The sequence below is a fragment of the Leptodactylus fuscus genome, chromosome 1, assembly GCF_031893055.1.
Source record: "Leptodactylus fuscus isolate aLepFus1 chromosome 1, aLepFus1.hap2, whole genome shotgun sequence".
Lineage (NCBI taxonomy): Eukaryota > Metazoa > Chordata > Amphibia > Anura > Leptodactylidae > Leptodactylus > Leptodactylus fuscus.
Window position 1 is genome coordinate 250537807 of NC_134265.1, and position 25468 is coordinate 250563274.

The 25468-nt window shown below is 40.8% G+C and overlaps 1 protein-coding gene across 1 annotated transcript in view; it reads right to left on the reverse strand.

Moving 5' to 3' along the window:
- Window positions 1–25468, reverse strand: part of STPG2 (sperm tail PG-rich repeat containing 2) — a 571273-nt gene that overhangs the window by 256772 nt on the left and 289033 nt on the right. The window contains exon 12 of the mRNA XM_075285753.1: window positions 11860–11975. Within this exon, the coding sequence (XP_075141854.1) occupies window positions 11860–11975 (116 nt within the window). The remainder of the gene's footprint in view (window positions 1–11859; window positions 11976–25468) is intronic.

Sequence of the window (25468 nt, forward strand, 5' to 3'; positions counted from 1 at the left end):
ATTGGTGCAGAATATGATGGAGATGTTTCCAGCATGTGACGTTGGCGGCAGGGAGGGCAGTTCCTCCAGTAGGCAACCAAGTTCTCACCGGTCCACACAAACGAGGGGCACACTGTCTAAGGTCTGGGACACCTTGATGGCACCCCCTCGCCAAAGTGCCGCCACGGAGGGTCCTAGTGTCACCAGGCGTGAGAAGTATAGGCGCATGTTGCGGGAATACCTTTCCGACCACAGCCCTGTCCTCTCCGACCCCTCTGCGCCCTACACGTATTGGGTGTCGAAGTTGGACCTGTGGCTTGAACTTGCCCTATATGCCTTGGAGGTGCTGTCCTGTCCTGCCGCCAGCGTCCTATCTGAGAGGGTGTTCAGTGCAGCCGGTGGCATCATCACTGACAAGCGCACCCGTCTGTCAGCTGAGAGTGCCGACCGGCTCACTTTGATAAAAATGAACCACCACTGGGTAGAGCCGTCATTTTTGTGCCCACCTGTGTAAAGCACCCCAACATGAAACTCCATGTCTGTACTCAACCTCTCCAATTCCTCCGCATCCTCATACTCATCCACCATAAGCGTTGCACAATTCTGCTAATACTAGGCCCCCTCCACCCTGATTTCCCCCAACTCTGCTGGTTAGAGGCTCCCTCCACCCTGATTTCCACCAACTCTGCTGGTTAGAGGCTCCCTCCACCATGAATTGGTCCAAACTTGGCTGTTTAGAGGCTCCCTCCACCATTAATTGGTCCAAACTGGGCTGGTTAGAGGCTCCCTCCACCATTAATTGGTCCAAACTGGGCTGGTTAGAGGCTCCCTCCACCATGAATTGGTCAAAACTGGGTTTTTTAGAGGCTCCCTCCACCATGAATTGGTCCAAACTGGGGTTTTTAGAGGCTCCCTCCACCATGAATTGGTCCAAACTGGGCTGTTTAGCGGCTCCCTCCACCATTAATTGGTCCAAACTGGGCTGGTTAGAGGCTCCCTCCACCATGAATTTGCCCAAACTGGGCTGTTTAGAGGCTCCCTCCACCATGAATTTGCCCAAACTGGGCTGGTTAGAGGCTCCCTCCACCATGAATTGGTCCAAACTGGGGTTTTTAGAGGCTGCCTCCACCATGAATTGGTCCAAACTTGGCTGTTTAGAGGCTCCCTCCACCATTAATTGGTCCAAACTGGGCTGGTTAGAGGCTCCCTCCACCATGAATTGGTCCAAACTGGGTTTTTTAGAGGCTCCCTCCACCATGAATTGGTCCAAACTGGGGTTTTTAGAGGCTCCCTCCACCATGAATTGGTCCAAACTGGGCTGTTTAGCGGCTCCCTCCACCATTAATTGGTCCAAACTGGGCTGGTTAGAGGCTCCCTCCACCATGAATGTGCCCAAACTGGGCTGTTTAGAGGCTCCCTCCACCATGAATTTGCCCAAACTGGGCTGGTTAGAGGCTCCCTCCACCATGAATTGGTCCAAACTGGGGTTTTTAGAGGCTCCCTCCACCATGAATTGGTCCAAACTTGGCTGTTTAGAGGCTCCCTCCACCATTAATTGGTCCAAACTGGGCTGGTTAGAGGCTCCCTCCACCATGAATTTGCCCAAACTGGGCTGGTTAGAGGCTCCCTCCACCATGAATTGGTCCAAACTGGGGTTTTTAGAGGCTCCCTCCACCATGAATTGGTCCAAACTTGGCTGTTTAGAGGCTCCCTCCACCATTAATTGGTCCAAACTGGGCTGGTTAGAGGCTCCCTCCACCATGAATTGGTCCAAACTGGGTTTTTTAGAGGCTCCCTCCACCATGAATTTGCCCAAACTGGGCTGTTTAGAGGCTCCCTCCACCATGAATTGGTCCAAACTGGGCTGGTTAGAGGCTCCCTCCACCATGAATTTCCCAAAACTTGGCTGTTTAGAGGCTCCCTCCACCATTAATTGGTCCAAACTGGGCTGGTTAGAGGCTCCCTCCACCATGAATTTGCCCAAACTGGGCTGTTTAGAGGCTCCCTCCACCATGAATTGGTCCAAACTGGGTTTTTTAGAGGCTCCCTCCACCATGAATTGGTCCAAACTGGGCTGTTTAGAGGCTCCCTCCACCATGAATTTGCCCAAACTGGGCTGGTTAGAGGCTCCCTCCACCATGAATTGGTCCAAACTGGGCTGGTTAGAGGCTCCCTCCACCATGAATTTGCCCAAACTGGGCTGCTTAGAGGCTCCCTCCACCATGAATTGGTCCAAACTGGGTTTTTTAGAGGCTCCCTCCACCATGAATTGGTCCAAACTGGGCTGTTTAGAGGCTCCCTCCACCATGAATTTGCCCAAACTGGGCTGGTTAGAGGCTCCCTCCACCATTAATTGGTCCAAACTGGGCTGGTTAGAGGCTCCCTCCACCATGAATTTGCCCAAACTGGGCTGTTTAGAGGCTCCCTCCACCATGAATTTGCCCAAACTGGGCTGTTTAGAGGCTCCCTCCACCATGAATTTGCCCAAACTGGGCTGGTTAGAGGCTCCCTCCACCATGAATTGGTCCAAACTGGGTTTTTTAGAGGCTCCCTCCACCATGAATTTGCCCAAACTGGGCTGGTTAGAGGCTCCCTCCACCATGAATTGGTCCAAACTGGGTTTTTTAGAGGCTCCCTCCACCTTGAATTTGCCCAAACTGGGCTGGTTAGAGGCTCCCTCCACCATGAATTGGTCCAAACTGGGTTTTTTAGAGGCTCCCTCCACCATGAATATGCCCACACTGGGCTGGTTAGAGGCTCCCTCCACCATGAATTGGTCCAAACTGGGGTTTTTAGAGGCTCCCTCCACCATGAATTTGCCCAAACTGGGGTGTTTAGAGGCTCCCTCCACCATGAATTTGCCCAAACTGGGCTGGTTAGAGGCTCCCTCCACCATGAATTGGTCCAAACTGGGTTTTTTAGAGGCTCCCTCCACCATGAATTTGCCCAAACTCTGCTGGTTAGAGGCTCAATCCACCCTGATTTTCAAAACAAATGTTGGTGCCAACCTCAACTTACTACAAGGGCCAAATTCACTGCTGGTGACAAGCTCTCCTCACTGAAAGTGCCAAATACACATGTTTCAAGGTGTTTTCCTACTGTCAGAGAGGTGGTATTGAGTGTGTAAAGTGTGTAGTTGTTAGGCTGTGATGTTGGGGTAATAGAGGGTCTTTGGTGTGTTAGATGCCCCCAGACATGCTTCCCCTGCTGTCCCAGTGTCATTCCAGAGGTGTTGGCATCATTTCCTGGGGTGTCATAGTGGACTTGGTGACCCTCCAGACACGGATTTGGGTTTCCCCCTTAACGAGTATCTGTTCCCCATAGACTATAATGGGGTTCGAAACCCATTCGAACACACGAACATTGAGCGGCTGTTCGAATCGAATTTCGAACCTCGAACATTTTAGTGTTCGCTCATCTCTAATCTTTACCCTGCACAGTGTTCCCAGTAACCATCACAAATCCACATTACAGCACGTCCATCAATGCTTGTTTAGTTCCATCTACAATGAGCCATCACCACTACTTCTATAGTCTAAAATAGCATTATTATAATTATTCTGGCACATACTGTTTTTCATCCTACAAGAGAGGACTTGCTGCTGACAACCTACACATACAAGCATTTACATATAGAATCAAAGGAATTTACCACAATGCTAATTATTTACACAAACCTGGTAAATAATGAATTAAATATGCGCGCTAACCTTCGGTTCATGTTCCTATCAGAGGAAAGTATATTAAGGGTTAAAACAGGTCATGCACATCTTAAAGGAATTTTATACTAATAATTAATGATGGCATATTATTAGAATGTGCTGCCAATATGAGATACAAATCAATTCTGACAGCTTGCGCATCCACTGAACATAAGAATAAAAGTAATATTCATCTTAATAACTTGGCTTTTAATTAAGCACAGCGCCAATTTCATCAATACATTAGCGGATATTTACCATTCCTTTATGCCAGAAAACTGGCATAGATGGGAATATTTGTGAAGCATCCTCTTTTTTACTAAGATAGGTGAAGAGGGAAACCAATGGTGTGCCATAGTAGGGATGCCACAGCCTAACCAATTTCTTTTTCCCCTATCAGTATGTCTTTGGAGTGTGGGAGGAAAACAACGCAAACACAGGGAGAACATACAAACTCCTTGCAGATGTTGTCCTTGGCAGAATTTTGAACCCAGGACTCCAACGATACAAGGCTTCAGTGTTAACCACTGAGCCCCCGTGCTGCCATTCATCCTAAGAAATCCTACTAATTGTTAAGGAATTGCTAGGACAGCAATTCCCCAGTAACTGTTTGAACCCTGGGACGGGACACAAGAGACAGAGAGCCCTAAGCTGAAGCCCCCAACTGACCCTTCCTATTGCCAGACCCTGTCCTAGTTAATAGGCGGCAACCACGAAGACAGTCCCTTCCTGGATATGTGAAACACAAAATGGAGACAAGACGGACAACAACAAACAGAGGTCAGCTTGCCAAGGGTCAGTAACAGTCGAGCAATGCATTGCCATATCGGAGTCCAAAGAATAGTCAGTGAGGAAAGCCAAAGGTCAAGGATAAGAATGCAAACAAAATAGAGAAAATAAGGAGCAAGTATGCACAAGGGAATAGCAAGCACTGGTGTGAATGAGAGTCAAGACTAAATAGGGAGGAAGAACCCGCCCCTGGAGTTGACAGGAAGACAGGCTGTCAATCACACGAATTAACCACTTCATGAACAGAGGCAAACAAGGGCAGAAGACAGGTGTGGTGCAAATACAATCACAGCAGTTGAGCTGTGTTCACACAGTGTGACCAAAAACTTTAAGCCATGAACCAAACTGCACCCACCTCCTGCACTGCCACATGCGGGTATAGGGTGGTGCAGAGACCCAAACAGGCATAGATGTTACACTAATGTTATAAATGTGAAAGTTTGTGTGTTTGGATGTTTGTTCCTCAATCACGCTGGATCATCAACGCCTACGCTTATTATATGGCATCCCAGCGAGCTGCTGAGATGCTGGAACAATCACGGGCACAGCGCAAGGAACGAGTTTAGTGGCAGGCCAGCTTGACAGCTGCCGAAACGCCGGAGCAGACGGATTATCAACTCCAACAACACGCTCATTATATGACTTCCCAGCAAGCTGCTGAGATGCTGGAACAATCACAGGACTGCATGAAGAACAAGTTCAGCAACAGGACAGCTTAAGAGCTGCTGAAATGCCAGAGCAGGCAAACCATCAACAACAGCAATTTGCTGAATACAGGAGGATCATCGACGCCAACAACATGCAAACGAAGTTGCGGGTAGAGGCTAGTTTACTATAATTCACACCAGAAAAATAACATGAGTTAGGCGCAGCAGGCCACAGCGATAAACGCTGGGGTTAAAACTGTGTTGGAAACACATCATGGTTTTCACAGTGCTTTTCACAGAAAGAGACTTTGTGCTTCCATTATACCTATAGGGAAACAATCAGCGTTTCCATAAGTTTAATTGACATGCTGCGATTTCCAAAATCACAACAGTTTTGGATAACTCAGCATTTCCACTGCACGTAAGTTATTTTTCTGCAATGTGTGGATGGGATTGCAGCGTTTTTTGCCACGTGGGACCCTGACCTTAAATAGGAAGCCTATGTCAGTTTCTGATTGTCATAGATTTCTGTACTAGTTCATGGGAGTGTACCAAAGTTATTAAGAGACAGAAACCTCTTAATAATTCAGACACAGTTATTGCCAGTGGAGAAATAAATTAAGACTGACTGATGTACAGAACACAGGTCTTAATAAGTTGCCTCTAAACTGTAACAAGCACACATTCTGTGCAAACATAGCAGTGTGTGTGGTGAAACCAAGGAGGCCATGGTGCTCCTCAAAGTTAAGTGGTCCCTTTGTTCTTGTGTGACTTATGGATGTCCAAGTGGTCGGATGATCTATAATTAATAATTTATTATTCCGATCTCAAAATTTGTAACATAGCAGCAGCAAGGGACCTGGGACATCATCAGCCTCTGATGTAACTTACTGACCCCTGTATCTTATCCTCTAAATTTAGTATAGTTGTTGTATCTCTGCCAGTGACACTATTTTGAATGCACATTGGTGAAATCTCCAATCAATATTTCCAACCTCTTGACAAATATGAGTTGTTATTATTGTAAGGAATAACACAGAATTTTTGGAAAGATTGTGAGAAATATTTACATATTTTTGGAATTGGATTAATTCAACATATGACTGTTAATATTTGTTATTTTAATATGAACTATTGTCTAGAAAAAAAAAAGATAAAAGATCAAGTTCTCTGTTCAATTACATTACAGGAGCACGTTTGTCTCTCAAACATACAGTAACATGCATCAGATATCTTATATAGGTGACTGAATCCATTAAGACCGAGATGTGTTCTTTCAGTCTGAAATGATAGTTGATAAAAACATGCAGCTCTTTGCATACTGACATTGAATGTTGCCAGTCTTGGAAAATGTTATTTTTCTAGACATGACATTTATCAATTTAAATGCAAACAGCTTCTGTAGCTCCAGAATTATATTTAGGAGGAAAAAGGAGAAAAAATAACATTTTCATAGGAAGAGTCGTATAGTAAATGCTGACCAAGTATCTACACTCATCAGCTTCATCCGGTTAATAGTAAATGTTGGCTCTATTCGTCCTGAATATTTGTAAACATGGCACATGGCAGTACAAATACAACATTTTTGTCTATGTTCTGTAATTTTTGTACATTCAGTAAACATCTAGCAAACACAAATATATATTTATATAATGCTAGTATTACCCTGTATAGAGCCAAAGCAGAAAACAAACAAACTAAACAGCACCAATCGCTATATAGCATAATACATTTATGAGTAAAGGTGCAAATGAGTACAATGCATAGGTGTATGCTCACCTTAGTAATTGTCTTTTCTGACAATCTCAAGCAAAAATCAGATTGTACAGGGGTTCAGGCTGAGATTTTGGCAATGTTTATGATACAATCCTGAACTCCACCCCCTCCCCCAACAACTACACAATGTGAAGAGCTACTTACCTGCATGTCTGTCCTCTTCAAGCTGTCAAGCTCAAGTGACACAAGATGGCTCAGGTTGAGAACTGTACACATTCTATACCAATTGTGACATCATGGAATGTTGGTGATGTCATGTGTTCTGCGATGTCATGTGGTGTCTACAATGCAGTAGAGCTCTGAACCATAAACCTTCATGTACATGATCACATTATAGATATGTAACAGGGACCGCGCCAATATAGAACTATATCACAGCATAACATGTAATTGCCTTAATATATCGTGATACATATCATGACACACATTTAGATTGGCTGTGGCTTCAACACCGTTGCAAAAAATGCAGCGTTTTACAATCCATACATTGCATACTCCCGCTGACTGGGACAGAGGGACAGGACTCACAAATTGGAATTGTCCCGCCGAATCCAGGATGGTTAGGAGGTATGTAATTACAATATACACAAAATACATATGACCACTAATGTTCATTTATACTTCCCAACTCTCCTCAGATGCTCCAGGAATCTCCCAAAAAAGGGGTGACCAGCCAGACTCCTGGAAGAGCAGAGAAATCTCCCAGGTTACAGGGTAGCAGTCACATTATATGTGACCTGGGCACTTTGTGTGCTGTTCATGTCCAAAAAGGGGCATGTCCAGAACATTTAGTGCTTAAAGGGCTTTGCCCAAAAATTGCCCTTAGTTCATTACTTTCTCAGACACCACATCCAAAATGTTGACAAGCATGAGTTAATACTATGACTGCCAGCAGTGGTCACATAAATCTGTACCCCACGCCATTGCCACAGTGCCCATTTACTGTATGCACAAAAGTCTAATCATAAGATCCCATTCACCTGATGGAGGCCAAAGGACTGTTATATATTGGAAAACCTTGTTATCTGCTGTATGGAATATCACGGTCAGTTACACATCATGCGGTTAACTTTGGATACCTATGGGTGATGTATACATCTGTATATATGTCAGTTTCTACTCATGCCTTGCATTTTGGGACATAGGGTCTGTACTTTGTTTGGAGGTCTGAGGTTTGTATTTATATTTATTTTGGGGTCTGCTCTGTGGCTGTTTTTATGCAATATGGCCTATAGTACAAGACAATTATAACACCTTTGAGATGTCTGTTCCTCCCCAACACCTAGTTTCATCTATTCTAGCTCATGCAAGGCCAAGATATATATACAGATAGATAGCTGACTTTCCCTGTGTATACCTTCATTGCCTAATGTTGCTTTATGCCGCGCTTGTGTAGTTTTACCCCCTCCGTTTACATCTCTACGGCACATAATGGTGGACATGCACACCTCCTTGTATCTAGTTACAGTTTGCTACATAGCGAATGCGTGGTTACCGCCTGTTTATTCAGTATAAAGGTGTGGTCTAGTGGGCACAGCATCATAACATATACACTTGAGAAAGGGCTGTGTCTTGAAATGTGTTGTGTTAGTTTGACCTCAATAAAAACTCCTTCACTGGGCCAGTGTTGCCTGCCATCCTTTTTTTTTTTTTTTTTTTTTTTTTTTTCTTGGGGGGGGGGGTCCTTTCCCAGCTTGGATTACCTAGTCTTACCCAGTGTCACAGAAGTTTGTCTTACTGTGAAAGGCCTCTTTATTTCTTGAATACATGTAACGTGTACCTCCAGTTATACATAAAAGCTCATAGCTGCAGTACTTACTACAAGCTTAAAGCGAACCTGGCAGGTGATTTTTGCTCCCAAACTGGTCCCAACAAGTAATGACCTTTGCTATGGTGCTGCTCACTAAGCTTTTTTTCTGCTGAAATGTCATTTTATAAGGTTTTAAACACTTAGCCTGGGTTCACACTCAGACCACCAAATATCAGGAGAGAAAAAAGTCCTGAATGGAGGATTTTTTTGTCCTCTGCTTTCAGTTTCAAAATGAAAGACTCCCAATGGACCCTATTATTTTCAATGGGGCTGCCGGGCTCCATGTGTAACCACTGTTTTAGTGGTCTGCCTCTTTTAAGCCCCATGTAGTCAGACACAGAGAAAAGGTGCTGCGGGAAAATCTGCAGCGGAAATGCATTGAGTTTTCCTCTACATATTTTCTCCTTCAATTATACCTATGGGGAAACCACCGGTGTGACATGCTGTGATTTCCAAAAACTCCAAAAACATTCACTAGAATCCTATGCATTTTGCAGGGCCTGTAAAATGCTGTGGCTTTTGCAGCGGCGTTTCCACTATGGCCAAACCCGCGTTTATCCCGCACAGGGATTCAGCGTAAAAGGGTTTTCATAATGTTGCCAAAAAAAATAAATTATTGTTTATAATAAGCACTGGCAACACATGATTGAACACTTAACCCTTTCCTTTCGCAGTCATTTTCTGACATGGGGGTGTATAATTGGTTTATGTTTGGTTTTTCTTCATTTATTTTTATTTCTCGGGAAAGAGGGATTATTTACATTTTTTGTTTTTTAGTTTATAATATTAAATTTTTAACTATTTTATTAGCCCCCCCATCATAGGTAGCTTAAACGTGCAATATTTTGATTGCATGTCCCATAGACTACGATACAACTGTATTGCCGTCTATGGGACTTTTGCTACATAGCCTCAATAGCTAGATTCCTATTAGAGGCCTGGGTTCCTTCATTAAGCTCAAGGCTACCATAGGAACTGGACGGCTCTCGCAATCTTGCCGTATGAAAGCTGTCCTCAATGGAAAAAGAAAAGCAGAATTTAACTTTGGAGAGGCCTTAAAAACAGCAATGAAACACTGATCGCGGGCATTAGCTCTGGTCTCCATCTTGCAATGCAGGGGAAACATGGTGGCTATGGCGGCCACTCTGCTTCAGAGCAACCATCATCTTTAAAGACCCAGCATCCGCTGTACTATTACTAATAACATAAACTACCCAACATTATATTAATAATTATCTATTTTTCTCCAATGAACCAGTAATTTACTTTGTCAACCAGCACAAAGGTCCCTTTCACTGTCCTTACTCTTTGTCCTAATACATAAAAGTGGTTTGTTGGTGCCCCCTGACAATTATGCTTCATTCCCCTCCCCTTGTTACAATGCTATAGTAGCTCAGGCAGGCATACATTTTATGTTATTCAGAAGAGCAGAAGAAAAAAAAAAAGCAGGGAAACAAAAATAGGTATTCTCATTCCTCCTGTTAGCAGTTGTCATCTGAAGGTCTAACACCCAACAGAGGTTAGTGTTAATGCCCATATCATTCAAGTAGGGCCCACAATAAACCATTAGGGTTGAGCTGATCTTGAGATTTCAGGATCGTTTTTAAAATCCGATTTTTGATCATTTTCCAGCCGATCCCAATCGCGATCGTGAAATTTGCTCGATCGCCGATTGAAATCCGATCTTTCCCGATCCCGATTGCTCAACCCTATTAATGATATATACATGAATAGGGTTGAGGCGATCTTGAGATTTCTGGATCATTTTTAAAAGTCTGATACTTGATAATTTTCCAGCCGATCGCGATCATGAAATTTGCTCGACTGCCGATCGGGATCCCATCTTTCCCGATCCCGATCGCTCAACCCTATAATTCATTTGTTCAAGCCAGTCTTGTTTGTAGAGTTATGTGATAGTCTGTTCACACTAATAGAATGTACATATTGGGGGCAATTCTTTATCATACTATACTACATAAACAATTATGTAACACAATGGAAAAATGTAGTATACTGTACAGTCTTTCACATGGAAAACAGCTGCGTGCCACTGATATACTGTATACAGGACACTGTCCAGTTTAGAGAGCGTTGCAGTCAGTTAAGACTTGTTCACAGTATAGATGAGATAGAAAGTGAACGGATTCCGGAATTCTCTAACGCCTACATTAGCATAATTATCCCCAACCTGCTTGTGCATTTTTATGAGGTGGGACTGACATTTATAATCATTGCAGATTCCGTACAAAGGTTAATATTTTTTCTTTATCGATTCTGAAGGCTTGTTAAAGAGCTCATTACATACCCCAGGGTGAACTTCTAAAGAAACTTCCAGTAAACATTTAGAGAGACAAGTAAAAGAAATCTCAAACATTCTTTGAATGACTAACAATAACATGAAAAGGTACAGCAGAATTTCACACCGCTAGTTTCTTTACTCCCATCTCATTAAATACGACAATTATCTCATCCACATTTTGCATCGCATTTATTCACTTCAGTTTAAGCTTAGCAATGTATATGCCCGTTTGGAAATTGCTGTGGATAATTGTTAACAAAAAGTAGTAGACCAAACATGAAAAGAAAAACTACCTGAAAGTTGCAATACACATGGATTATCGCCAATGACGAGATAAAGCTCTGTTCACATTAGTATCATGCCTTATAATTCTAACAATTTTTTAAATTGGAGCAGAATAGCTGGGTCCTGACTCCCCAGTGTAATAAGCTTGTTTAGTATAGGGTCCTGTCACCTTGTCAGACAGATGGGTTCACATAATTTGAACAAAAAGAACTGTAAGACTCAAAAGTATAGGAAATCTAGCAGTAATACCATCCATAATAACTGTCTTTTCACATTGCACTGCAGTGTACATTTACTACGGCAGAAAAACCTACAGCAGATATCGTTCATTAAATGGATGGCTGTGAGGGATGCCATATAGTAATGCCCAATATCTATAGGGATTCATATTCATATTTCTGTCTGTAGCCAGGAGATTGTGTCCCATATAATGCATAAAATACAGTATGAAAGGGGAAAGGCATGTACAGGCCTCAGTGGCATTACAAAATCTGCACTAGCTAGTTCAGTTCGCAATGTAAGGCACTTTTTTTTACATACATACATATATTTTCAGAATAAAAGGGCTCATACCTCATATGATCCAGGCCCTGGAGAGATCTCCTTTGGGTCTTTGAAACGCTCTTCTCTAGGAACAGATGATGGAGTTTGTCTGGCTGGCTTCTTCACAGAGTCATAGGCTCCTGGTCCTGAAGGTAATAAAAGTAATAGCATTTTTCATTAATCAATAAAAACACAGAAAATACCATATGGTCCATCTAGTCTTCCTTCAGTATGCTAATCACAATGTCAATGGTGCCCACTACTTCAGTGCACTTTTTGTCACAGAATATATGCCACACATTAAAGGGAGTCTATCAGCACAAAATTGAGATCCTGTATATACTAATCACAGTATATTGTAGGGCTGTCAGCACAGTTTACAATGATGCATTTCTTATTCTGGGTTGCGTCTACATTCTTGTGAAAATCAGGGGCATTGCTTTCCATCAATGGGCTTCACTATCTGCTACTGCTAACTGTTGCTCAGCTTTGCCCCCACTAGTTGACTGACATTGTTCTCCATTGCCTCAGTACACAGTACTAACTGTGCTGTGTATGTCTGTTGATGACATACTTCCAAGTGGTCATCATCAGACACGCACAATACACAATACAGTTAGTGGGCGGAGCTGAGCAATAGTTAGTAGCAGCAGATCGTGAAGCCCATTGATAAAAAGCAATGCCCTGAAAGCAAAGGCCTTTTCTGTTCATTTACATAGGAATAAAGGGGTGATATTTACAAGAATAGAGCAGTGGTACTGAATAAGAAATACAACATTGTAGACTGTGCTGACAGACCTACATGGTACTGTGATTACTTTCTAACTCAATTTTCTATTTTCTAACTCAATAGATAAGATAGACTCCCTTTACATTTCATTTAGTTATAAGTTATCTTACAATATATTAAAATTCATGGCTATGATTTTAAAGAAAATTTTAAATATTTCCCATTGTATTGCAGAACCAGTGGGTAACATTGCTCAATAGCACTTCTTGGCCACTCTCCATTGCCAATAACGTGTTTCTTTACCCATGCAAATAATTTAAATTCTACCATGCAAAAGTGAATAATTGCCAATGCACCGGAATGCAGAGGTTTTATTTCTCTTAATTTGGAAGCAATATTCAAATACTGCTTCCAAATTAGAAATTTGGAACCAAACGCCGGAGTAGGCGGATCATCAACGCTAACAACACACTCATTATATGGTGTCCCAGCAAGTTACTGAGATGCAGGAACAATCACAGGCACAGTGTGAGGAACAAGTTCAGCGGCAGACCAGCTTGACAGCTGCTGAAACGCCGTAGCAGGCGGATGATCAACATCAACAACACGCTCATTATATGGTGTCCCAGCCAGCTGCTCAGATGCTGGAACAATCACAGGCACGGCAACAAGTTCAGCAGCAGGACAGCTTCAGAACTGCCGAAACGCCGGAGCAGGCAAACCATCGACAGCAGCAATTTGCTGAATATAAGCGAATCATCTATGCCAACAACACGCAGATGAAGTCGTGGGCAGAGGCTAGTAATACATATAAAAGACAGTGATTACATAGTTGTATAGGGATAGTGTGTCCTGAAAATCACTGGTTGGCTGTACATTTACTCAATATGTCATTGGATGTTATATAAACTTAACAAAAACTTATGTTCTGGATTTACGTACTGGATGCTGACTATTTGTAGTTAGCACTATGCTGTTGATACCTGAGGAGCTTTAGAGATATTGCCAGCAAGTAACCTGCTACTTGATGTAAGGTTCTTGTCACCACATCATAGTCAGATGAAAGCGTAATAACAGTGCCCTTATAGAAATGGTCATTTTAGGAATTATGTAAGAAAGTTATAATGTGTTTGTAACATGTATCCATGACATATCAGATACCAAAATATGAGGATTAGAGATGAGCGAGTACTGTTCGGATCAGCCGATCCGAACAGCACGCATGCATTGAAATGAATGGAAGCACCTGGTACTTCCGCTTTGACGCCGGCCGGCCGCTTAACCCCCCGCGTGCCGGCTACGTCCATTCATTTCAATGCGTGCGTGCTGTTCGGATCGGCTGATCCGAACAGTACTCATTCATCTCTAATGAGGATAATTTATTATACATTTTAGGAATAAATTATGCACCGTATGCCATATGATAAGATACCTTCTCAGTTGTTGAGTTTTATATTCAGTTGGTTCTGAAGCTACTGCTCAGATCTTTCCATCCCCCATAGATTGATGACATTAACAAAAAAATAATCCATTAAAATCATAAAAATGTATTTATAACGGTTTAGGAATGGCCCCCTGATGGCACAGCATTCTGTCTGGAAACATAGAACATTAAGGGTAGATACAATAATTAGTCAATGAAGACGTCCTGTCTTACTTATTAATTACTCAGTCTCAGAACAAAGACAACTATTTCTTCACTAGGCACTTACACGCTTAATATTTACTAATCCAGATACCGAAAACAAAAGTGCCAATAGTATGCACTACATTGGCTTAGAATTATATAGTATGTGATGTTAGAGGTGTAAAATAGCGCGTGGCGATGTATGCCATATTCACTACATCCAATGTCTGGCTATGGAGTAGTAGATTGTATTAATACAGTATATCCCAGGACTTAGGCTATCAGGTGGAAATCCCTAGCAGAGGTGTAGCTGGAATATGTGGGGCCCCATAGCAAAGATAGGTATAGGCCCCATCAACTATACTACTTGATAGTAAACTGAAATGCAGTAATGCAAGCAAAAGTATAACTATGTGTAGACAATCGAAGGATATATTGTAGTCTCATCAGATTTTTAGCACACAGGAGAATTCATATACCACATCGTTCTATTTCAAGTTACTTACTTTTTTCCTTACGTAAGTAAAAAACATTTTGGCACTTGGTTAAACTTTTGGACACCCATAACACTTATGATTCTAATTATGCCCATAAACCCATAACTCAGTGTACGCGTAGTCCCCTCTTGCTTATGGCCTAATCCCGGTAAATACTTCTTTCTCTTCTTAATGTAGGGCCTTTGATGAGTGCATCATGTGATCTTATCACATGACCAAAAAGTGAATAGAGAAAGTGGCATTTTTGGGTGTTGTATTGTTGAAATAGAAGCGAACCATGCCTCTTCGATAAGTCTAGTTTGACGTGATTATAGCAGATGTAGCCATTAACAGTCACAGGATGTAGCGTCACCTACTGGATCTACAGCATACCAGGCAGCACCTGATTTTACCCACTGCCTTCTCTCTCTATATATATTAATATCACTTTTCCAGTATGTTTGGTGTAATGCTCCTACTTGGAGGGCAGGCATATATTATGTGGCGGCACCACTTCCCTTTTTTCGTCTCAGCCCTACCTAAAATGTTTCACATTTTGTTAGTGGTAGTCTGTTGCCTAATCCTGAAGGCCCTGTTGGTAGCCTGTTCACTGGATTTTCTCTTAGCACCCCTTATCATTGTGAGCTAGGGATACTTGCCTACACAGTTGCAGACCTCAGGCAGGAGCAAGATGATGGCGACGTTGAGAAAGTATGACCTTGGGAGACGGGATATTGCTTGACCTGCCTACAAGCTACAGTAGATGTTATCTCAGCCACCTGACAATCTATTCAGCTTATTACTGTATATAGACACATAGGATAGTTGAGATGATGAGTGGTCATGTCTGTTCCCCTATGGACCAGTTCGACTCTGGCACCCCTTATGTCTTTTGACAAATCACCAGTAACATACAGTCTAATAGACAGCAAGTACTGCTTCCAAGTAGCAATGCGCTCAATGACTGTACATGCTGGGCCTCAAAGCGTCTGCACAGGCTGCACGTATAGCATGTCTGCCCCTGTTTTTTCATCCGTGAGCTAGTACTCAGACTTTGGAATAAAAACTTTAAGAAATTCTTTACTCAGCTGCATATACAGATGTAAATTTAAAAAAAAAGGTTGAATATATTCCTGTCTGAATCTCTGTTCTGGAATTCAAATGTCCACGTGATATAGCAGGCGCACCATGTTTCTAGTGACCTCAGTGGCAATTCTGTTTGAGAAGTGTTCATATTCCGATTTTACATTTGCACTCAGCAGCTACCTGCATTGTAAGGTCACAGTATATGTGTACCTTTTTATGAATATTTCAGTGCTGACGGGAACCTTTGTGATGTGAACTGGCATCAAAGCCAATGAGACAAGCGGTGCGAGCCAAACTTCTGCATACATATCAGTTGCATTAGTGAAACCTCTTTGTGCTTTAGTCATTGCAATACGTTTTATCCTCATGAGTGTTACGAACAGATCAGCAATAAAGTCAATTTGAAAAATGTTAAAGTACATTAGGATGGCTCATATTATGCAAATATTAAGTGCTGCTTTCATCCGAACTTTAATTCAACATGAAGCTGTCAATATAAATTAGACATTGCCTATTTCTTGACGTGGCTTGGAAAGACTGCGCTGCTGCTTCTCCAGACTTACATACTCTCTATCATTTTGTTCTTTCATTTATTTAAAAGCAAAAAAGCCTAGTTGGCCCTAGCTACGCACGGCTCCGAAGGAACAGACATTCAACAGCGACTGCAAGGCTTGAATTATGCAGAAGCCTGTTTATTTACTAAAACCGCAAATTTTTTTAATCACAGGTCAGTGAAGAATGAAACTTATAATTCCAGATCAAACACCCCTGTCTGCCTCATGAAGAGTATGAAATGGGAAAATCACAAGCAGGCGCTTCCTATAATTATATATTTTACGCCCCTATGCTGGCTCACTCTCTATGAAATGTCAGCCAGTGCTACAGGGCAAATAAGGCACAGTATAAGAGAGATGGATAATTTAAAAGGAGCACATATGTTAGCATGCAGGGGAACAAGGTGGCATATGCCTAACGCTACAGCTAATATAGCAGTACGCTTGTATGTATGCTGAGTGAGAGAAGCATGACAGTAGAAAGTAGAACCCATGCAATGGTAATGGTCTATACTATTTTACATTATCATACCTAATGATATACCAATGTATACATACTCAAAAAATGATGCAGTCGTGTTCAAGAATGAATATTTGTTTTTGTAGGGCAATAGCAAAAAATCCGGCTTGGAACTACATATAATAAAGATTATATATATATATATATATATATATATATATATCGTGACAAGACCAGGGGAAGAGTGGTAGATGGAGTATACATTTCTCACAGGTTCCTGTCATACACATAGATGCGGCTGGGAAAAGCTGTGCTCCTTGCTGGTGGGTCTTACCAACACCCTGGTAAAAGGTCTGGCTGCTGGAGTAGGGAGTATTGGTGTCTCTACTCCATTCAGCCACTCCAGGTTTTGGGATATGTGGGGTCAAATCCTTGTTATCCTGAACTGTGTATAAAAGGGCAGAGAGCTTTTCAGGTATATGGCTCTCTCTGCTCCTGGAAATTTGTCCGTGAGTTACAGTATATTGCTGTATCCTGTGTTTAGGGAGCTGTACAGAAGGCCCAGCTCTCAGGACGGCTAGGATTTTATTTTGTATTGTATTTGTTTTCCTGCACCACTACTAAAAAAAACTGGTTGCGGCCAGTTGCACCATACTGGACTGGACTGGACTTTCATTTTGTGCCAAAAGTGCTCGCCTATCTGAGGAGACAATGATCCCTGAGCTAATCCTGTTACTATATATATATATATATATATATATATATATATATATATATATATATACAGTCCTATGAAAAAGTTTGGGCACCCCTATTAATCTTAATCATTTTTAGTTCTAAATATTTTGGTATTTGCAACAGCCATTTCAGTTTGATATATCTAATAACTGATGGAAACAGTAATATTTCAGGATTGAAATGAGGTTTATTGTACTAACAGAAAATGCGCAATATGCATTAAACCAAAATTTGACCGGTGCAAAAGTATGGGCACCTCAACAGAAAAGTGACATTAATATTTAGTAGATCCTCCTTTTGCAAAGATAACAGCCTCTAGTCGCTTCCTGTAGCTTTTAATCAGTTCCTGGATCCTGGATGAAGGTATTTTGGACAAACAATTCAAGTTCAGTTAAGTTAGATGGTCGCCGAGCATGGACAGCCCGCTTCAAATCATCCCACAGATGTTCAATGATATTCAGGTCTGGGGACTGGGATGGCCATTCCAGAACATTGTAATTGTTCCTCTGCATGAATGCCTGAGGATTTGGAGCGGTGTTTTGGATCATTGTCTTGCTGAAATATCCATCCCCGGCGTAACTTCAACTTCGTCACTGATTCTTGAACATTATTCTCAAGAATCTGCTGATACTGAGTGGAATCCATGCGACCCTCAACTTTAACAAGATTCCCGATGCCGGCATTGGCCACACAGCCCCAAAACATGATGGAACCTCCACCAAATTTTACAGTGGGTAGCATGTGTTTTTCTTGGAATGCTGTTTCTTTTTGGACGCCATGCATAACGCCTTTTTTTATAACCAAACAACTCAATTTTTGTTTCCAAAATGAAGCTGCCTTGTCCAAATGTGCTTTTTCATACCTCAGGCAACTCTATTTGTGGCGTACGTGCAGAAACGGCTTCTTTCTCATCACTCTCCCATACAGCTTCTATTTGTGCAAAGTGCGCTGTATAGTTGACCGATGCACAGTGACACCATCTGCAGCAAGATGATGCTGCAGCTCTTTGGAAGTGGTCTGTGGATTGTCCTTGACTGTTGTCACCATTCTTCTTCTCTGCCTTTCTGATATTTTTCTTGGCCTGCCACTTCTGGGCTTAACAAGAACTGTCCCTGTGGTCTTCCATTTCCTTACTATGTTCCTCACAGTGGAAACTGACAGGTTAAATCTCTGAGACAGCTTTTTGTATCCTTCCGCTGAACAACTATGTTGAACAATCTTTGTTTTCAGATCATTTGAGAGTTGTTTTGAGTAGCCCATGATGCCACTCTTCAGAGGAGATTCAAATAGTAGAACAACTTGCAATTGGCCACCTTAAATACCTTTTCTCATGATTGGATACACCTGGCTATGAAGTTCAAAGCTCACTGAGGTTACAAAACCAATTTTGTGCTTCAGTAAGTCAGTAAAAAGTAGTTAGGAGTATTCAAATCAATAAAATGATAAGGGTGCCCATACTTTTGCACCAGTCAAATTTTGGTTTAATGCACATTGCGCATTTTCTGTTAGTACAATAAACCTCATTTCAATCCTGAAATATTACTGTGTCCATCAGTTATTAGATATATCAAACTGAAATGGCTGTTGCAAACACCAAAATATTTAGAACTAAAAATGATTAAGATTAATAGGGGTGCCCAAACTTTTTCATAGGACTGTATATATATATATATATATATATATATATATATATATATATATATATATTTAATTTTATTTTTTTAATGCTAACTAATGTGGGCTCTTCCCAAAAGCATTCATGTAGGGCGTACTGTATGTGAAATCAGAAAAGTATAATATTTGAGAAACAGATGCAATTAATAGTACAAAATGAAAACTACATTTAACTATAATGGGACAGATATACTAAGCCCCTGTTCCACAGTACAGTACAACGATAGACGCTACTGTGAGGAAGGGCGTTCCTGACTGACTGTCAGAAACGCCCTTTTTACAGTGAAGATCTACGGTACGTGAAAGCCAATAGTGCATTGAATTCAGCACACTGTTGGCTTTCTAGTGGTGTATTACACCACATGTGCCCCAGGAGGTGAAAGGTTCTCTTTAAAAGGAAGCTGTCAGGTAATTGTTCAACCTCAACCTGGTCATTTTCAACCTTCAACCTTGGCAGCATCAAGTAATGACATTTCCTATGGTGTTTCTCACTAAGCTTTTTGCTGCTGAGAAGTCAACAGACTTATCCCTCATTGTCAGAAGTCTACCGGATACCCTACCTTACTGCCAATCTCATAGGTTATGATTTAGCGCAGGAGTCGGCAACCTTTTGGCACTCCAGCTGTTGTGAAACTACAACTCCCAGCATGAATACTTGCTCTGCTGTTCTTGGAACTCCTATGGAAGTGAATGGAGCATATTGGGAGTTGTAGTGTCAAACATTGCTGACCCCTGATTTAGTGTGATGGCTGTATAATTAGATGAAGCTGCTTCCCACCCACCATGACCAGTTAAGGATAATTTGCACATACCAACAAAAGGATTTAAAAGCTATTAACATGACTTTTCAGCAACAGAAGTCTTAGGCTGGGTTCACAGTACCTTTGTTAATGTCCGTTGCTGTCTTCCATCATAAGATGGCAACAATGGACATTAACTGCTACAGACTGAGTTTGTGTGCATTTCCCTTGGCAATAATGTAAACATTCTGTCATATTTATTTACTTTTGTAATGAATGCAATAAATACAAAAGGAAACAAACAACAGAAGATAGCATCTATCATGTTGTTTAAATTAGTGTCAATAGGAACGGACACAGACTCAGTCTGTGTCCGTTCTCTGCCACAGTTAATGTCTGTTCCAGTCTTTTGTCATAGGATGACACCAACAAACATTAACAGTAACATTATACTGTAACAGTAGTATGGGCCCAGCCTTAAAGGGGTTTTCCAAGCAAAAGTTTTTGTTTGTTTGTTTGTTTTTAAAGTATGTTAGTGCTATTAATGGGTTAATAAGTGCACCCAAATACCTTTAACAGTGATTTCTGGATTCTCTGGGAGCTTCTGGCACCCTCTGCATAAGTTTACATGGGTAACTTCCTGCTGTCTTAACCTACAACTGCCATGATGCATTGCTGTTCACTCAGATCCCCCACTCACTCCCTCACACATCTCTTCTTTTCCTAGCCAGCCTTTGGACTACTATCCCTACCTAACTAACTCCGTCCACTAACCTCCTCCCCACCCCATTACATCATATTTACGGAGATTTTTTTGTCCTGGAGATCACTTTTTTCTGTGCCACTGTCTTCTCTTCTACCCGTGCCTACGCAAAAGAGCTGTTCTATTGTGCATGCATGGGAAGCCCAATGCTTCTATTCACTTCTACCGGTGTTTACACAGCTCCCTTGAAGTAAGTAAAGCAGAAGTGAACATGAAGATAGTTAAGTATGATGGGGTCGGGGAGGTGGAGTATTGGTGACATTCTGTTTCTGGAAAAAGGAAAATAGAATATCACCAGGAAATCAGAAAATGTGCCTGGGGCGGTCACAGGACCATGTCGGCAATAAGGGCAACTATTCATTTTTTTAAAGGGAGTAAGTTATAATTTAGGCGAAGGGAGGGGGTTTAGCTTAATGTTAAATTTTTAGTTTATCCCGGACAAACCCTTTAATAAGGACCACCGTAGGAAATGTTTTGACTTGATGCTGCACACTGTAGGACCACTTTGTTAAAAAAAAAAAACTGATATGATCACTTTAGATAAACTTTGCACTTTGTCATTCAAAGGGGCAGGTAAAAATAATATAAAAAGTCATGAACTAAGGGACATAGACCCCAAAATAAAATTATAAAAAGCTTTCCTCCTAGAATTAGTCCTGAAATAGCTTCATCAGCACTTTGTCCCGCCAAATACTATTTCAGGGCATTTAACCCTTCAACTATCCACTTTGTTGTGGAAGGTCTTGGAGAATGGGAAAGCAAAATGAAAATCTCTCCTCTATGCAGCAAATTCAGAATTGGGAATCAGAAGCAACATATTCAATTCTGGGCCCATTGTATCTGCAGGAGTTACTATACATTCTACTAACTCTTTAGTTGTGTTGACTCATATCGGTCAAAAAATCATCAAAGGAAACAGAATCCTTAAAGAAAATCGACAAAAATATATTATCTCAGTAAACAGCAAAATAATGGAATCATACAGAAGACATGTTAAACAAGTAACCTTTCCTTCTCTATTATGTTTGATGTCTACATATACTTACATATACTGTCATTAGTAGTCTATTGTTCTATACTGGCAGCTGAGTAGTGAAAGAGATTAATGCGGGATGTAACTCAGTCTATGCCAGTACTAATGGTTGTGTAATGGTTGTGAACCAGCGAACAATGGTCACATTAAAGACATGCTTTACCGCAGCCGTGTGAATAAATCTTCAGTGGGTGCTCTAAATTGACAGTGTCTCACCAATGATCAAATAGAGGAGTGAAGCTTATTAAAAACAGACAATGAGAAAATTAGACATAATTATAATCAATCACGGCCAAATAAGAGCTTTTTTGGAAGTAGACAGCCAATTGTGTGGTCCCTGGAACCGATCAGCACTGCATGTGTTTCTGTGTCTGTAATTTACGGTGATACAACATCATTCTCTGTATCCCACTTGAAAGACAGTATTTCATATAAGCAAATCCACATTCACACAACATTTTTTTTCTCTTTTAATTGTTCTCTCCAACTTAGTTGAACAAGTACAGATAATTGCAGATGATGATTAATGATTCATAGATTTCATTATGTGTAAAAAAATGCTAAGAGAGGCTCCCACTTCACTAGTTTTCTCTTATTTCAGTTGCTTAGCAATGCTTATTAAGCAATACAACACCACGCATTTTAATTGCCCATATCAAGGCTGACTAGTAATACATCATTAACTAAATTTATGTTAAACTTTCTAGAACACCTTATGGTCATAGGGCTGATGCTTCTTAAATGACCATAATGACATCTTCTCTTACACATCTATGGTTACGCTATGGTTATCATTACACTGACATAAGATGTGTCTTCTATGATATGCCATACATAATGCCATTCCTTTGTTTCATTTCCTCACATAAATTTTGTATATACATATAATTCTGTCCATCACACCATAGAGTTGTCTTAGAGATACAGATCTCTTAAAGGGTCTTTCTATTATGACATCTTATTTGTTTCCTTCTCTGCTTAACCCCTTAATGACCAGGCCAAAAAGTGCCTTAAGGACCACGGCTCGTTTTTCAAAACTGACGTGTCAGTTGTGTGTGACACTAACTTACACAAGTGATTTTGAGGTTGCGATTTCGTGACAGACATTGTACTTCATGTTAGTGGCAACACAGATCAATATTTTTGTATTTATTTCTAAAAAAAAAAATAGGACATTTGATGGAAATTTGAAAAAAAAAAATCTTTAAAAATTCTCGGCTTTTCAGACATATAGTCATACCACACAAATACATTAATAAATATTATCTCCCATATCTCTGCTATATATTGGCATCATCTTTTATTTGTCCTTTAATTTATTTTGGACGTTAGAAGGCTTATAAGTGTAACAGCGATTTTCCAGATTTATAGAAAATTTCCCAAATTCATTTTTTTGGGACCACTTCATTTCTGAGGAGGATTATGAAGACCTATAAATTAGAACCCCCCCCCCCCCCCCATAAGTGACCCTATTTTCAAAACGGAACCCCTCAAATAATCCAAAATAGCATTTGGGAGGTTTGTTAACCCTTTAAGCATTTCATGGTAATAAAACAATATGGAGGTGAAATTTAGACATTTCATTTTTTTTACTTATACATTCATTTAACCCTAAAATTAACATATTCACAAATCGTTAAAGGAGAAAATGCATCTCACAGTTTGTAATACAATTTATCCTGAGCACAGAAATACCCCACATTGTGTTTGGGCACACGGCAGATTTTGCTGGAATAGTTCTCAGATGCCATGTCTTATTTGTAGAGCTCCAATACAATTGAAACCCCCAAAAGTGACCCTATTTTGGAAATTACACCCCTCATAGAATTCATCTTATGGTATAGGGAGCATTTTAACCCTACAGCTATTCCACATTTATTAATATTGGGATGTGAATATGAAAAATTACTAAAACCTCACTTTATCCTTAAAGTTTTTAATTTTCAAAAAGGGTTAAAGGAGAAAAAACGCTCCTCAACATTCATTACACAATTTCTCCTGAATACGGCAACACCCCATATGTGTTCATCATCTGATGTATGGGTACATGGTAGGGCTTGGAGTGGAAAGAGCGCAGTTTGGCTTTTGGAGGGCAGATTTTGTACAATGAAAACCGCCCAAAAATTACCCCTTTTTGGAAACTAAACCCCTCACAGAATTTATCATGGGGTATGGTGAGCATTTTGACCCTACAGCTGTTTCATAGATTTTATGAGCATTGGGACGTAAAAAGAAAAGTTACTTTATTTTCGAATAGACTCTCCATTTTGCACAATATTTTTAATTTTTACAAGGGGATAAAGTAGAAAAGAAAAACACTCCACAGTTTGTTACTCAATTGCTCATGAACACATAAATGCTCCATATGTGGTTGCAATCTTCGGTATGGGTACATGGGGGGCTCAAAATGGGAAGAGCACTATTTGGCTTTTTGAGGGCAGATTTTGCTGGAATAGTTGTCAAGTGCCATGTCACATTTGTAGGGCCCCTAAAGTACACAGGATAATATACATAATGCCATATGTGGGTATAAACTGCTGTTTGGGCACAGCTGAGCACAGAAGGGAAGAAGTGATATTTTCAAATCTACCAGAATGACAATGTGACATGTTACATGGCTAGAAATGCCCAACAGTGGTTGATTTTCCCAGACTTTAACCGAACTGAGCATCTTTGGGATCACCTCAATTGTCATGTTCACTTTATGGATCCTTCCTCATGAACCCTCCAGCAAATGTGGGATGCACTGCAGTCAGTATGGCTCTATATTAGGCGTATCATTCTTAGTCTCACCTTTGGTGGGCAGAATTTCCCCCTGACTGGTGACCATTTATGTCCTGAACATGTCTTTGGGTATCTGCTATTGATGTATTATTCATTTTCATTTATGAAACATGTTGTATTTTTTTATTCATACAACTATTTATAGCATTTCCCCTAGAGGGATTTCTGTTCTGTCCATTTCATCTGTGAGAGGATTCTGGTATTTGTTCACCACTGCGTGGTGAACTGTCTTTTCCTTTTCCCCTTGTCATATATATGTGTTTTATTGTTATTTAATAAATATTTCTATTTTTAGTAGTATATTTTGCAGTGTCTCTATGTTTTTTGGAGTATGGCTCTAAATACCTGAGAAAACTTACCAGCAATTTATTGGCTCATTCCAGGCCCCTCTACTTGCTGTCCATGTGCAAATATTGGCTACTCTGGATATAATTTTAAAACGTGATAAAAAAAACAGGCCATTTTTGAAAACACATTACTTTTAACCACTTCCTGCTGCAGGCATTTTTTAATTTGTTTTTGACTTCCCCCCTTACAAACCCGATAACTTCTTTATGTCTCCGCTCCCAGAGCCATATGGGTCTTAATGTTTGTGGGACAATTTTTTCTTCATGATTCTACCATTAATTATTTTGTACAATGTACTGGGAAGCTGGAAAAAATTCAAAATGGGATGGATTTGAAGAAAAAATGCATTTGTGCGACATTCTTACGGGCTTCATTTTTACAGCATTCACTCTACAGCCAAAATGACATGTCATCTGTATTCTATGTTTCGGTATGATTCCAAAGATACCCAAATTTATATGGTTTTATGGTTACATTTTAACCCCTTAACAAAAATCCAAACCTGTGCCATTTTTTTTTGTTCTAAAAGTTGCAATGCATTGCAAAATACCGGCGTATCTATTGCAGGCTACATAGACCATGGCGCCATTACCGATGGGTGTCTCCTGTATAAAACAGCAGACACC